Raw genomic sequence first — 14,576 nt, forward strand, 5'->3', positions numbered from 1 at the left:
CTTTGAAGGCACTTGACACTAATGGTAATGACTCAAAATAATTATTACCATAACAAATTATTTGGTAACGGGTAATGGCGAGCTGTTGACAATGGTTGATAGTATAAAACACTGTGAGAAATGGCTCCCTCTGAATTAAAGTAGTTTTCGAGAAAGAAGTAATTTTCCACGAATTTGGTTTCGAGACCTCATACACGTCATAATTAGATTTTGAGGTCCCAAAATCAAGCATCTGACAGCACACAACTTTGTGTGACAATTGTGTTTTTTCTTTCATTATTATTTTGCAACTTCCACGTCCAATTGAGCTAAAATCTTGACAGGTTTGTTATTTTATGCATGTGTTGAGATTAACCAAGTGAGAAACTGGTCTTTGACAATTACTAATAGTGTCCAGTGTCTTTAAAACCACTGGAAAAATTGCACTCAGTGCAATTGCTATTAAATGTATAATGGGTGTTTTTATGAGCGGACAGTTTCACAAGAGCTGACATGGTTGATGTAAAACTCATCCATCAACAAAGTGGAATACTGTTACATTTTCTCATTATCTAATAAACAGCTTATACTTTGTCGATGAGTATTATAAATCCATGTACAGCTTTAGGAGCTTGTTTCTTCTCAGTCATACATGGAGTTCAGTTTGGGTTTTTTAGGAACAATTTCAATTGTAGATGAATTATAAAAATTAAAATGTCTATTGCCATGCCTGGGCTTGATTTTCGACAGAAAATCCACAAGACTGCAAGCCTTGTACATGTAGCTCAAAATGTTTACTAAAGACCCAAAGTTGCATATTAATGACGTCACACTCTCAAAACGGAGGCAGATCGTTGGACAATAGCTGTTCTCTGTGCGTAAAAACGTGCGCATGACCTCAGCGTACCTGTAGCGTTTCGCTCTATGCAAGAGGAGCTATGAATTTCTTACACAATTCTGAACGCGCCTCCGATTAATGCGCCTAGTTTTGGGTGTCAATTCTCTTTTTCTCGAAAACTACATGAATGTTACTTTCTCAAAAACTATGTTACTTCAGAGGGAGCCGTTTCTCACAATGTTTTATACTATCAACCTCTCCCCATTACTCGTTACAAAGAAAGGTTTTATGCTAACAATTACTTTGAGTAATAATCAGTAGTGTCCAGTGCCTTTATTAACAGCTAATAAGGGGAAATAGGTAATGGCTACATGTATGTAGTACACAGTCAGACATGGCATTTCCATTCAATTTGATTCCTGATTGTTTTTTTAAATCCCTCTAGTCGCTGCACTGCCCAATGCCCAAAGCTGCTGAAAAGTTAAGAAGTAAAGTTTGCAAGACACTTCCAGTTAATGAACTGAATCTTTTTACAAAATAGATATCCACAAAGACTTTCTATTTTTAACATGTTTCAACATCTCTACTGTAATAATAATAATTGCTTGAAGCTTATCCCATTCAGAAGTAATAACTCTAATTCCCAGGGAACAATAATTGCTGCTCAATTAAACTTCTCTTATGGCTGGCTCCTTGACAGTGTAAATGGAGACCCATTTTTGCCATTCAACTGAATCTTTCTACACAAGAGATATGCCCAAAGGCTAAATATTTTTAACAAGTTTCAACATCTCTACTGTTATAATAATAATTGATTGAAAGCTTTTCCCAACAGGGAACAATAATTGCCGCTCATATAAAGAGATTTAATATTGCCATGTCAATGACATTTGTTAAACATTAATCACAATCGTTAGTATCATGAAAGAAGTCACAGTTTTCATCTAGTGTTCATCTAACACGTTTCGTTCATTCATAGCAATTTTAACACCAATCCGGTCTGGCCTTGGAGGTCGACCAATGCAACAACACAGCATGTCTTGAAGACCTTTCCGAAACTTCTTGTATTTAAAGATGTAAATGATGGGATTGATCACTGAGTTCAATCTGTGCATGACTACCACTACACCTAGTACATCGCGGCCCAAACAAATTTTAAAGTAACCCCATTCTGTCAAGCAGATAAGCGAATATAAAATCAGTGGTGTCCACAGAAACAACAGTGCACCCATGACAATCTTAAGCATGCTGATCACATTCTGTCTGGCCTGAAAAAGCTCAAGGGCTGCTCCTTCTACATTCTGTCGTTGAAGTTGTTGAGCGCTTCTCTTGAGAGTGGCTTGGATCTTGTAGTAAATCCAACTCATAAATAGGATGGGCAACAGGTAGCCAAATAGAAAGAAGAGCACACTGCTTACACTCTCACTGGTGTTAGAAGTGTCACTCTCTGATGTGCAAGTACCATTGCTAGCATTAGTGGTAAACAAACGTGGGGTTGAAATCGCAAATGACATCCCAAGCGCTATGAAAATGATCAAGATAGTTTTTTTAGCAGACATCATTCTGGGATAGTGCAATGGATGTACTATTCCTATATATCGTTCATAGGTCACAAGACACAGAGCATAAATTGATAAGTAGGCTGTTAACCACTCAATAAAGTTACCGCTGACAATCCGACAATAGATCTCTCTACCAGTCGTGGCATTGATCAATACAAGAAGCTGACAGCAAAGAATGCTGTCAACAATAGCAAGATATGCCAGCAAGAAGTTAGTCATATTATGAAGGCTTTTGGTGCGAAGGATGACCAGCCAAGCTAGAGTGTTGAGAATCATTCCAACTGCTCCTTGTACATTTGTTATAGTTAAAAACCATTGAAACATTTTCAGTCTTTTGAACACCGTCGTTTGCCTCAGAAATATCAACTACAATCCTAAACTGATGCTAGTAGTGATTGATCAGAGTTGTCAACGTTCATCAAGGAAGTTCTGTAATTGTGGATGCATCAAGATTATTTCTCACTTTATGTGTGGATCACACAAACAGAAGATAATAATAATAATAATATGATGGAGTTATTCTTCAGTCTGATGGGCGAATGCAAATATTCTTTGAATTTTCTACACCAAGTGGTGTTGTTCAAACATGCAACTGTTTGCTGCCGAAATGTTTTATACACGAATAGTTTCTAAATGCTAGAGAACTCCAATAGCCAAATACATAAACTGAGAACAATGTCAATGTTGACAGCAATCATAAATTAATGATGAAGTCATAGATAGTCAGCCACAGATCTCCAAGTCTGCTCTCCGCTGTTGCTCTTTGAAACTCTGTATTAGCTTTGAGAGTGTACCTCATAATGCACAGTTTTATTATACAATAGCGGGATACCGCGCTTCGCGCGGCACCCCGCTAGATGAGGAGGATTCTAGTATACAAATGTTGTAAAAGGTAATGTGGGGTAAGGGAGGTATTCTTAAAGGTAATAATCATTTCGTAGGATTGGATTAGAAATTGTATTTATAATCGGTATGGAATTGTCCTTTGTTGTAATTTGATTGTTGAAACATCGCCTCCCCTTCACCTTCTCTCTTGCGTTTGCACTAAAGGAATTGGTGTTTGTTTCTGGAATAGAGCTTTAATTAATATTGGGAAGGGTATACTTGGCAATGATAGTATTTGGCATGATATAGGGTTTTTCGTGATATTTTAGTGTTGATCGAGCGGGCCTACTACGTATTATCCGCACCGTATAAATGTGGATTATTTTACGCATAGTTTTAATTTAATGATCGGCTTTTGTCATTGTACTAATTTTATTCACTGCACCGAGTATTTCCCCATTAAGAGGACTGTAAGGGTAATGACTTGGTCGACTAAAAATATAGCACGTACACTGCTATAATGACACACTTATTTTGTTGTGTTGAGCACATTGGGTATAATTCAACTACACGCGGATTAGTCAAGTGTTGTCCCATTGCTAACAAGTCAGGCGGTCTTTGTCAAACAGTGGCGTAACCAGAGGGGGGGCAGGGGGGCCGGCGCCCCCCCCCCTCCACTCAGAACCCTTGCTCCCCCCCCCATATGAATTCAGAGAAAAGTATATTCTTATAGGCCTAATATATAAATCGTTTAAGGCTGCATAAAATGCTGCCGTAAAAAGGAAAACTTTTATTCATATCAGTAAGCTCTATGTGGACTACATGTATAACATGAAAAATGCATGGAAACGCGCGCGCGATCGTATTGGCGGTAAATGTTTGTTGTGGTTTTGCGGTTACAGAGAGTGCAGGATGTGACAAAGTTCTGTTAAATACGTGGTGGTCTGAACGCAGACCAATAGCTCCGTTAACACAACTTAGTCAGATCATGGAGATGGTCAGATGCACTACAGAGAAATTTACTACAGCAAAATGGCCAGCGAAAAAGGTTGCTTAGACCATTTCTTCTCCTTTGAAGAAAGCGGTGCAATTGAGAGGTAGGCCTGTTTTAAATATCCGTTTCATAACTAAAATGTGATTATTAAACACCCACAATTTCAATCCTGTATTTTTTTTATTTTTTTTTTGATGGCTTACACTTATTGCAATAAGGTCGAGTAAAAAAAGAAACATGTTTAGTGTCTGGGTTTCTCAAAAAAAAGAAGGAGGGGCTTTTTTATTTTTTATTTCAAGATGGCCGCCATGAATGTCAAATATCAATTGTTTTTTTTCTGCTGCTGAAATACACAAAACATTAATGAAACAGTTTGGTCAAGGCATTCAGACAAACGTTCATTTTTTTTTTTTTTTGCTGAGATCTATTAAAATAACCCCTTTTCAAAACAAAAAACAAAAAAAATGTTCATAAAAAACTTAAGAAAAAAAAAGGAGGTGTCCTGTAAAAAGGAAGCAGGCGGGGACGCTAAACATTTCTATTTTTCTATTTTTACTTGGCCTAATATTATTATGTTTTGGGTATTTACACACCCACAGAGCCTATTTGAGAATGCTGTGTACAACTCTAAATTGGTAATTGGTGATCACAGTTGGTAATTTCACAAGGATGCCATGCCACTGGACCTTCTAATTTCAATCCAAGATGGCGCGGGTTACGCTTTTAATAGTGTAGATATACTGTAATGTCATTCAGCCGTTGAGTGATCTGTTTGACAAGTGATTTCAACTGTTATCCCCACTAACACAATAATAATAATAATAATAATAATAGCTAATTCTTATATAGCGCATTATGGGACTTGACAGGGTTTTGTTTGCCATACTGAATGCCTGACACTCAGACTTGGCCATTAATTTACTGCTAATCTACTCCGCAGTAGTAGAATATAGCAAGACAGTTCTCTAAAAAACAAAACTCTACCTGGCAAGTAGATATACACATCGTAAACCAAATAAATATTGATGCCTCACCATGAAATGCCTCAAATCATATATAATTTACTGCTATAGTTTAAAATATGCAAATAGCTTAAAGGCACTGGACACCTTCGGTAATTGTCAAAGACCAGTCTTTACACTTGGTGTACATGTACATGTACCTCAACATATTCATAAAATAACAAACCTGTGAAAATGGTTGTCGAAGTTGCAAGAGATTAATACCTTGTCGCAAAAGCTGTGTGCTTTCAGCTGGGAGGTCTCGAATTCAATTCAAATGTTTTAGTGAGAAATCACTTCTTTCTCAAAAACTACATTGCTTGAGAGGAAGCCGTTTCTCACAATGTTTTTTACTATCAACAGCTCTCCATTACTCATTACCAAGTTAGTTTTTATGCAAACAATTATTTTGAGTTATTACCAATAGCGTCTATGTACACATGCAAGTGCCTTTTAAGTGTTTTTCATCACAATTGATAGGTAAGCCAAATGGTGTAGTTGTCATTGCATTTTTTAATTAGCAAGTGTTCAGTTTTCTTGATTATAAACAAAGGGCTTGAAAAATAGAAATGACATCACCCTTGCTCTGGGAACGGATCAACCCTGTGGAAACACAGACACTATTTTCCATCAGATGAAAACCATCCACAATTACTCTTGTCCCATTTAGGTTGTAATATTGTAACAATATTCACAATTGTACCTGTTTAAAGGCACTATAATTGTCAAAGACCAGTCTTCTCACTTGGTGTATCCCAACATATGCATAAAATAACAAACCTGTGAAAAGTTTGACTCAATTAGTCATTGAAGTTGCAACCCTTGTTGTACATACGTGTATTGTAATAGTGTGCTTTCAGATAGGAATAAAAGGCTTCTGGCCAGAAGTCTTTTATTCATTTTTAGTGAGAAATTACCTCTTTCTCAAAAACTACCTCACTTCAGAGGGAGGCGTTTCTTACCGTAATGTTTCATACTATCAACAGCTCTCCGTTGCTCGTTAGTAAGGTTTTATGCTTGTCTCGGTTGCGACCGCTGAATGATGATGATTTATGCTTGTTATATTTTGAGTAATTACAAAATGTGTATAGTGTATTTAACTAATTTTAATTAAAACAAAATGAAATGAAATGATCAGAACATTGGGATGGATGTTGTAGGAAGTCAGTTTCCAAAATCATGTGTGACTCAATCAAACGGCCTTACATTTTTGAAACAGTATTTGCTTGAACTTTTTGATTAAAGAATACTGTAATTTGTGTAGACAATATTCCACAAGCTGTTGGGAAATGTTTGTAATTTGACAACATTTATGGTTTATGCTTGATGTGATTGGGTGCCCCTAGTGTTCTTCTCACACAATTTGTTCATTCATAGCAATCTGACCACCAATCGGGTCTGGCCTTAGAGGTCAACCAATGCAACGACACAGCATGTCTTGAAGACATATAGAATACATGTACGTAAAGGATGAGTTCACAGAGATGATTTTTGTACACTAAATCAAAAACAGTATTTAGCGTACCTGAACAATTGTTGTAGCCTCTTTCTGACAAGTAGATAATTGTAAAAAGACTTTGGTGTCCACAGTGCAAACAGTGCACCCATGACAATCCTAGGCATGATGGTCACATTCTGCTCATGCTTTGTAGTGGGGTGTTTGTAAATGTTTTTGAAACGTTTGAGCCCGCGTCTTCATGATGTCAGGTATATTACTGATTTTGGAGGTTGAGCAAAGAATTGACTAGAGTGGGATTCGAACCAAAGACCTCTGGATTAATGTGCCTGCGCTCTACCCACTGAGCTATCTAGCCCTATGTTGGTAAAAAAGCGCCAGGACCTTAATCTGGAGGTTGTTGGTTCGAATCCCACCTTTGTTCAATTTACCCAGTCAGTTTCCCTTGTTGTTTATACTGATAGGTACTGTATATTATTGAGCGGAAAGTGGTAAACCGAGCAAGTTCAAAATTTACCCGGGTATGGCTGGCACTTTTCTCATGCAAGTTTCCTTTTTCCTTGCTGGATCATAGATCTCCTCACTGCACGTCGCATTATTTTTGTTGTTTATTTCTGATTTGCTGTGTGTTTGTGTCCAATTGTGCATGCAGTTCTCATGGCTGGCTACTTGACGGTGTAAATGGAGATCCATTTTCGCCATTCATCAAAGTCTGTCTGGGAGGTAAAATGGTGGAAGATGATTGTGCATGGTGTTGTGGTTGGCTGCTTATCAACTTAATGCCATCAAGGTTGCAAAACACTCCCAAGTGAGCAGGTAATTTTAAAACAACAACCCATTTGAGGCAATTTCATTTCGTTTCAACTTTTATCGCATAGTCCCAGCCCCCGCAACCTTTTTTTTTTTGCCCAATGAAGCTAACATGTGGCCCCATCTTGATTATGAAGTTAATAATCGATTGCTCCTTCTTGAATTTTCTTTTATGCTTATAATTAGTTTTGATTCATAAATACCTCGTTTCGCTATTCCTATTGGTGGAGAGCGCGTCACGTGGGGGGTGTTTAAACCTTTGAAAATGACCAGTGTTTATAACCCGTTGTGAGCGGATACTCCGCGCTAGTCTTGGTGCAAGACGTTTCTTGTTATGGGCGATGCAGGCGCTGTTGATGAGTTGGCCGCACTGTGTGTGTGAAAGGAAAACCAGAACGTGTTGCACCAAGACTATACACGCATGCGTACGAACGGAACCGGAAACTGTCGGAAATAGGCATGCAACACACGGACGTCGTACATGGAGGTAGAAACATACAGAGCTCAAGCACACCGGAAACGGATAAGTTTTACAGAGTTTCTTACTTTATTACGCCTTTTAACCAAAAAGGTATTTATGAATGGGAATTAAAGGGTAGCTACTAGTTCTTTCACGGCCGTTTAAAACCTTGCAGGGTTGAATTGCCGTGTGATAAAGGCCCTCGCCTTCAGCTCGGGCCTTTATCACACGGCAATTCGACCCTGCCTGTTTTAAACGGCCGTGAAAAAACTAGTCGCTACCCTTTAATTCCCTTAGTAATTACCTATAGTGTCCAGTGCCTTTAATATTAACTGCTAATTAACGCGAAATGGGTAATGGCTGGTACACAGTCAAAAATGGCATTCCATTTAACATGATTCCTGATTGTTTTTTAAAACCCTGTTGTCACTGCACTCTCATAAAGCTGCTGAAAAGTTAGAAGTATAGTTTGCAAGACACTACCAGTATATAAACTGAATCTTTCTACACAAGAGATATCCACAAAAGGCTTTATATTTTTAACAAGTTTCAACATCTCTACTGCAATAATAATCATTGATTGAAAGCTTATCCCATTCAGAAGTAACAACTCTTCGGGGAACAACAATTGCCGCTCAATTAAAGAGATTTAATATAGCCATGTCTATTCATTCATTACTCATTATTCATTCAAACTGATATTTATTTCCATACTTCATGGAAACAGAGTACAAACAATGTTTTTAAGGAATAACCAATAAACAAAGCTATTTAATGACATTTTTAAAACATATCACAATCATTAGGTTTATCATTATAAGAAGTCACAGTTTATATCTACTGTCATCTACATGTATGTAACACGTTTCGTTCATTCATTTGTTCATAGCAATTTGAACACCAATCCAGTCTGGCCTTGGAGGTCGACCAATGCAACAACACAGCATGTCTTGAAGACCTTTCCGAAACTTCTTGTATTTAAAGATGTAAATGATGGGATTAATCACAGAGTTCAGTCTGTGCATGAATTCCACTATACTAAGTACATCTAGTGTGCCTGGACTAATGTTAAAGAAGCCCCATTCTGTCAAGCAGATAATATAATATAAAGACTGTGGTGTCCACAGAACAAACAGTGCACCCATGACAATCTTAAGCATGCTGATCACATTCTGTCTGGCCTGAAAAAGCTCAAGGGCTGCTCCTTGTACATTCTGTTGTTGGAGTTGTTGAGCACTTCTCTTGAGAGTGGCTTGGATCTTGTAGTAAATCCAACCCATAAAAAGGATGGGCAACAGGTAGCCAAATAGAAGGAAGAGCACAAATAATGCAGATTCCATGGTGTCAGATGAGTCAGTTCGAATACAGGTGTCATTGCTAGCAGTCCATGTAAACAAACGTGGGGTTGAAAAAAGGAATGACATCCCAGACGCTATGAAAATGATCAAGATAACTTTTTTAGGAGACATCATTCTGGGATAGTGCAATGGATGTACTATTCCTATATATCGTTCATAGGTCACCAGACACAGAGCATAAATTGATGAGTAGGCTATTAAGAACTCTATAAAGCCAATCCGACAATAGATCTCTCTACCAATGAAACTCTCTGGTAGCTGGGTCATGTTTGTGGCACTGAACACAATTAAGTAACAGCACAAAATGCTATCAACAACAGCAAGATATGCCAGCAAGTAGTTAGGCGTGTTATGAAGGCTTTTGGTGCGAAGGATGACCAGCCAAGCTAGAGTATTGAGAATCATTCCAATGGTTCCCTGTACATTTGTTATGATATCATATTGAGACATTTTCAGTCTTTTGAACACCGTCGTTTGCCTCAGAAATATCAACTACAATCCTGAACTGATGCTTGTAGTGATTGATCAGAGTTGTCAACATTCACTAAAGGAAGTTTTGATAATTGTGGATGCACCAAGATCTTTTCTCACTTCATGTGTTGATCACACAGAAGATATGTTGGAGTTATTCTTCAGTCTGATGGGCGAATGAAAACAGTCTTTGAAGTTTCTACACCACGTGATATTGTTCAAACAATGCTACCGAAATAGTTTATACAGAATAGTTTCTAAATGCTAGAGAAATCCAGTAGCCTGATACATGTACATGAACTGAGAACACTTTCAATGTTGACAGCAATCATAGATAAGATATGAAGTCCAAGATGGTCAGCCACAGATCTCCCAGTCTGCTCTCCGCTGTTGCTCCTTGAAACTCTGTATTAGCTTTGAGAGTGTACCTCATAATGCACAGTTTTATTATACATAGACTGTAATGTCATTCAGCCGTTGAGTTTGATCTGTTTGACAAGTGATTTCAACTGTTACCCCCATTAACACAAATGGACTTGACAGGGTTTTGTTTGCCAAACTAAATGCCTGCCACTCAGAATTTGCCATTAATTTACTGCTGATCTACTATAAATTATTTTAAAATAGCAAGACAGTTCTCTTACAAAAAAAAATGCTACCTGGCAAGTAGACATGGTAGATATAAATAATTTGCAAAAGACGCCACTATTACAGGCAAATTGCATTTTGGCTTTGAGGCGCGTCAAGAGCACGGGTTATTAACACAGCCACGCTGCTTACATGTAACCAATCAGGCAACGAGTTTTGTGAAATGTGCGCCTGCTGCACGCTGTTCTCGCGCAAAACGCATGGCTATGTGTTCCTAATTGCCCGTAAAGATGGCTTAATTACATGTACATCATGTGGGAACTATAGGCCTACACATGAGTTTACCGCTAACCAAATTTAATATTCACCTTGCAATGCCTCAAATCATATATAAACTCAAAAAGCCTGGCAATCAGATGTTGTCATTGATTTACTGCTGGTTTATAACATGCAAATATCTTAAGTGCTTATTTCATCATAATTGATTGGGAAGTCTACATGTTGTCATTGCATTTTTAGTTAGCAAGTGCTCAGTTTTTCTCGAATACAAACAAAGGACTTGAAAAATAGAAATGACATCACCCTTGCAAATGGAAGCAGATAAGGAAACTATCAACCCTTTGAAAACAATGGCCGCTGTTTTCCCTGTTTTCCACTAGATGAAAACCATCCACAATATTATTACTCTATTTACAAGTTAATGTTGTGTATTCACATTTTTACCTGTTTAAAGGCACTGAATTTGTTTGGTAATTGTCCAGTCAAAGACCAGTCTTGCCACTTGGTGTGTTCCAACATGTTATGCATAAAATAACAAGCCTGTGACAATTTGGACACAATTGGTCATTGAAGTTGAAAGACAATGATGCAAGAAAAAAACACCCTTGTTGGTAAAATAAAGTGTGCTTTCAGATAGGAATAAAAGGCTTCTGGTCAGAAGTCTTTTATTCATTTAATGAAAACTACGTTACTTCAGGAGTCATTTCTCACAATGTTTCATAATATCAACAGTAGGATTTGAAACTTTGCATGGTGGAGATAAGATATAGAAGAGTTTGCGGTAACACCATGTAATAATCTCTAACAGAACCACCCCAACTCATTTAGAGATTATTACATGGTGTTACCGCAAACTCTTCTATATAATATCAACAGCTCGCCTTGTCCCTAAGTAAGGTGTTTTTCTACTATTCATTTTGAGTAGTTAACAAACGCAGTTTCTTTAACTAATTCACAAAATGAAATGGAATGATCAGCACATTAGGAATTGGGATGGATGTTGGAAGTGGGAAGTCAGTTTCCAAATCATGTTTGACTCGATCAAAAGGCCTTACATTTTGGAAACGGTATTTTCTCCAATTTTGTTATTCTAGATTACTGTAATTTGTGTAGACATTATTCCACTAGCTGTTGGGAAACGATTTTAATTTGACAACACTTTTGTGTACATGTAGGCCTATTGCTTGATGTGATTTGGTGCTCCTAGTGTTCTTTTAACAAGTTTTGTTCATTTATAGCAAAATGAACACCAATGTGGTTTTGCCTTAGAGGTCGACCAATGCAATTGAAGACCTTTTCAAAACTTCTTGTATTAGAAAACGTAAAGGATGAGATTAATCCATGGATATATTTGATAGCTGTGAACTCTTTGAAAGTGTAGTAAGGGACACTAAGAATATATGAACGATATTTCAACTTCTCAAATCAGGTAGAAAATAAAGAAACTTTTAGTCAAATTTGTGTGCGCATTGTAAAGAAGCTTAAAGCTCGGTTCATACTTCCTGCGAATGCGAATGCGAAGAGATTTTTGGTGGCGCAACAATCGGTACGCGTACTGACGCAATGAAATTCGCATCGCACGAAGCATTCGCAGGAAGTATGAACCTGGCTTTATACTCAGGACGTTAGTGCAGTGACACTGACTGACGTCCTACGAGGGCTACATGTAATTCTGCCCATGCTTTGTTGTGAGGTGTTTATAGCTGTTTTTGAAACATTCAAGCCCGTGTCTTTAGGACGTCGCATATGATCGCAAAGTAATCAACCTAGCAATTTGCCCGGATACAGCTGGCACTTTTCTCCTCACTACAGATCTCCTCACTGCACATCGCATTTTGTAGTTAATTTCTGATTCTTCTGTGTGTTTTCCCCCCCCCCCCCCCCATTGTGCATGCAGTTCTAATGGCTTGCTATACGTGACAGTGTAAATGGAGATCCTTTTGTTCCTGTTCAGCAAAGTCTGTCTGGGAGGTAAAATGGTGGAATACGATTGTGCATGGTGTGGTGGTTTGCTGCTTATCAACATAATGCCATCGAGGTTGCAAAGCATTTACCAAAAAGAGCAGGTAATTTTAAAGACACTGGACACTATGGGTAATTGTCAAAGACACTATTGGTGTATCTCTGTACATATACATAAAAATAAATAAAAACTTGGCAAATTTGAACTCAATTGGTCGTCGAAGTTGCGAGATAATAATGGAAGAAAACAAAACCTTCCTTGTCAAACGAAGTTGTGTGCTTTCAGATGCTTGATTTTGGGACCTCAATAGTCCCACTTGTGTGGCCAAGGCTATTTGTAGCTAGCCTTAGCCACACAAGTGGGGCTATGGACCTCAAAATTTTATTCTGAGGTCTCGAAATCAAATTCGTGGAAATAACTTCTTTCTCGAAAACTACGTCACTTCAGAGGTAGCTGTCTCTCACATTGTTTTATACCATCAACAGCTCTCCATTGCTTGTTACCAAGTAATTTTTTTTTGCTAAAAATTATTTTGAGTAATACCCAATAGTGTCCACTGCCTTTAAAATAACAACCCATTTGAGGCAATTCAATTTCAATTCAACTTTCATTGGATGGTGCCAGTCCCAGTGCCACCGCAATCATATTTTTATGGCAAATGAAGGTCAAATTTCGCCAATCTCAATCATGAAGTTTTGGTTTGATTGCTACTGTACTTGTGGATAGCCCCTTCTTCCCTTTTTGAGTTTTCTTAAAAGCATCACATGTTTACAGGAAACCAAGTGATTTTCGAGAGTGATCTTTTCAGCATAATCTCAAAACCGGGTTTTGTTGGGCTCATAGTCCCTGAAACAACGAACAACAACTGTAAGATCATTTGCTACAACTGGGTTGTAACCAGAATGATTTTCTTTGTGCCTTCCAGGTACAGCAATGCCGTAACTGCCTGATTTTTTGCCAACCGATGTTGGAAAATTATGGAAAGCCATAAATGCAAAACAAAAACAGATAGCTACTGTTTGTAACAATTAATGTGACACAAATATTTAAACAAATTGTTGAATTTATTGGAAACAAAGTGAACCAATCGTGTGAGGTATTTTGTTAATTTGAAAGTTTGCAATTTTGTTTAACTCGATTAAAACATCTGTTATTCCTTAGTTGCCCAAACTGATGAGTGTGAGTAGCGATCCGGCTGATTTGTACCAAGGTACCAAAAAATACATCAACGTGATCGGTGGAACTACGGAGTCCGAAATCGTGGAGATTCCAAACATGATGAGGGATAAACAACTCTGACGTTGTGCATGGAATCTCGTTTGCGACCGCTAAATGATGTTGATGACCAAGGTAAAGACAGTTCTTTTACAGGCACTGGACACAATTGTTATTTCCTTAAAATAATTGTTAGCATACTTGGTAACGAGCAATGGAGAGCTGTTGATAGTATAAAACATTGTATGAAACGGCTCCCTCTGAAGTAACTTTGTTTTTGAGAAAGTAGTAAGTTCTTACTAAAATATTTGAATTGAATTCGAAACCTCAGCTGAGGTCTCGAATTCAAGGCATCTTAAAGCACAAAACTTGTGCGACAAGAGGTGTTTTTTTCTTCTATTATTCTTACAACTTCGAGGACCAATTGAGTTCAAATTTTCAAAGGACTGTTTTTTGTTTGTTACGCATTTTATGTGTTGATACACACCAATTGAGAAGACTGGTCTTTGAAAATTACCAAGGGTGACCAGTCCCTTTAAAAGAATTAAAAAGTTGCCCAAACTTCAAAATCTACTCCATGAATACAACAAAACAGTTTCTGATCAGAACAAGATATAGTCTTTAAATTTGTCTACAAGTCTACCCTGTGATCAGAAAAAGATTGCCTTTTGATTTTCTGAATTCATTCTGGGGTTGTACATTTACAACAAGACTAGTTCAGAACAAAATAGCCTTCAATTTATAAATCTACTCTGCATTAATAGATATACTGCAAGA

At 37.7% G+C, this 14,576-nt stretch overlaps 3 protein-coding genes across 4 annotated transcripts in view; 1 reads left to right on the plus strand and 2 right to left on the minus strand.

Moving 5' to 3' along the window:
- Positions 1–14,576, plus strand: part of LOC139938607 (C-type lectin lectoxin-Enh6-like) — a 28,208-nt gene that overhangs the window by 3,545 nt on the left and 10,087 nt on the right. For both annotated transcript variants that reach the window (XR_011786177.1, XM_071934200.1), the window contains exons 2-4: positions 7,308–7,471; positions 12,519–12,687; positions 13,746–13,934. The gene's annotated coding sequence lies outside the window, so the exon portion shown is untranslated. The remainder of the gene's footprint in view (positions 1–7,307; positions 7,472–12,518; positions 12,688–13,745; positions 13,935–14,576) is intronic.
- LOC139938247 (galanin receptor type 2-like) lies at positions 1,762–2,655 on the minus strand. The gene has a single exon (XM_071933656.1). It carries the CDS (start codon positions 2,653–2,655, stop codon positions 1,762–1,764), a length of 894 nt encoding a protein of 297 aa, XP_071789757.1.
- LOC139938248 (galanin receptor type 2-like) lies at positions 8,801–9,733 on the minus strand. The gene has a single exon (XM_071933657.1). The coding sequence runs from the start codon at positions 9,731–9,733 to the stop codon at positions 8,801–8,803; it is 933 nt and encodes a 310-aa protein (XP_071789758.1).

This window comes from Asterias amurensis, chromosome 6 (assembly GCF_032118995.1).
Source record: "Asterias amurensis chromosome 6, ASM3211899v1".
Taxonomy (NCBI): domain Eukaryota; kingdom Metazoa; phylum Echinodermata; class Asteroidea; order Forcipulatida; family Asteriidae; genus Asterias; species Asterias amurensis.

Bases quoted from the DNA above. Each gene is read 5' to 3' on its own strand.
- LOC139938247 (XM_071933656.1), bottom strand. From the start codon at position 2,655: ATGATTCTCAACACTCTAGCTTGGCTGGTCATCCTTCGCACCAAAAGC.
- LOC139938248 (XM_071933657.1), bottom strand. From the start codon at position 9,733: ATGTCTCAATATGATATCATAACAAATGTACAGGGAACCATTGGAATG.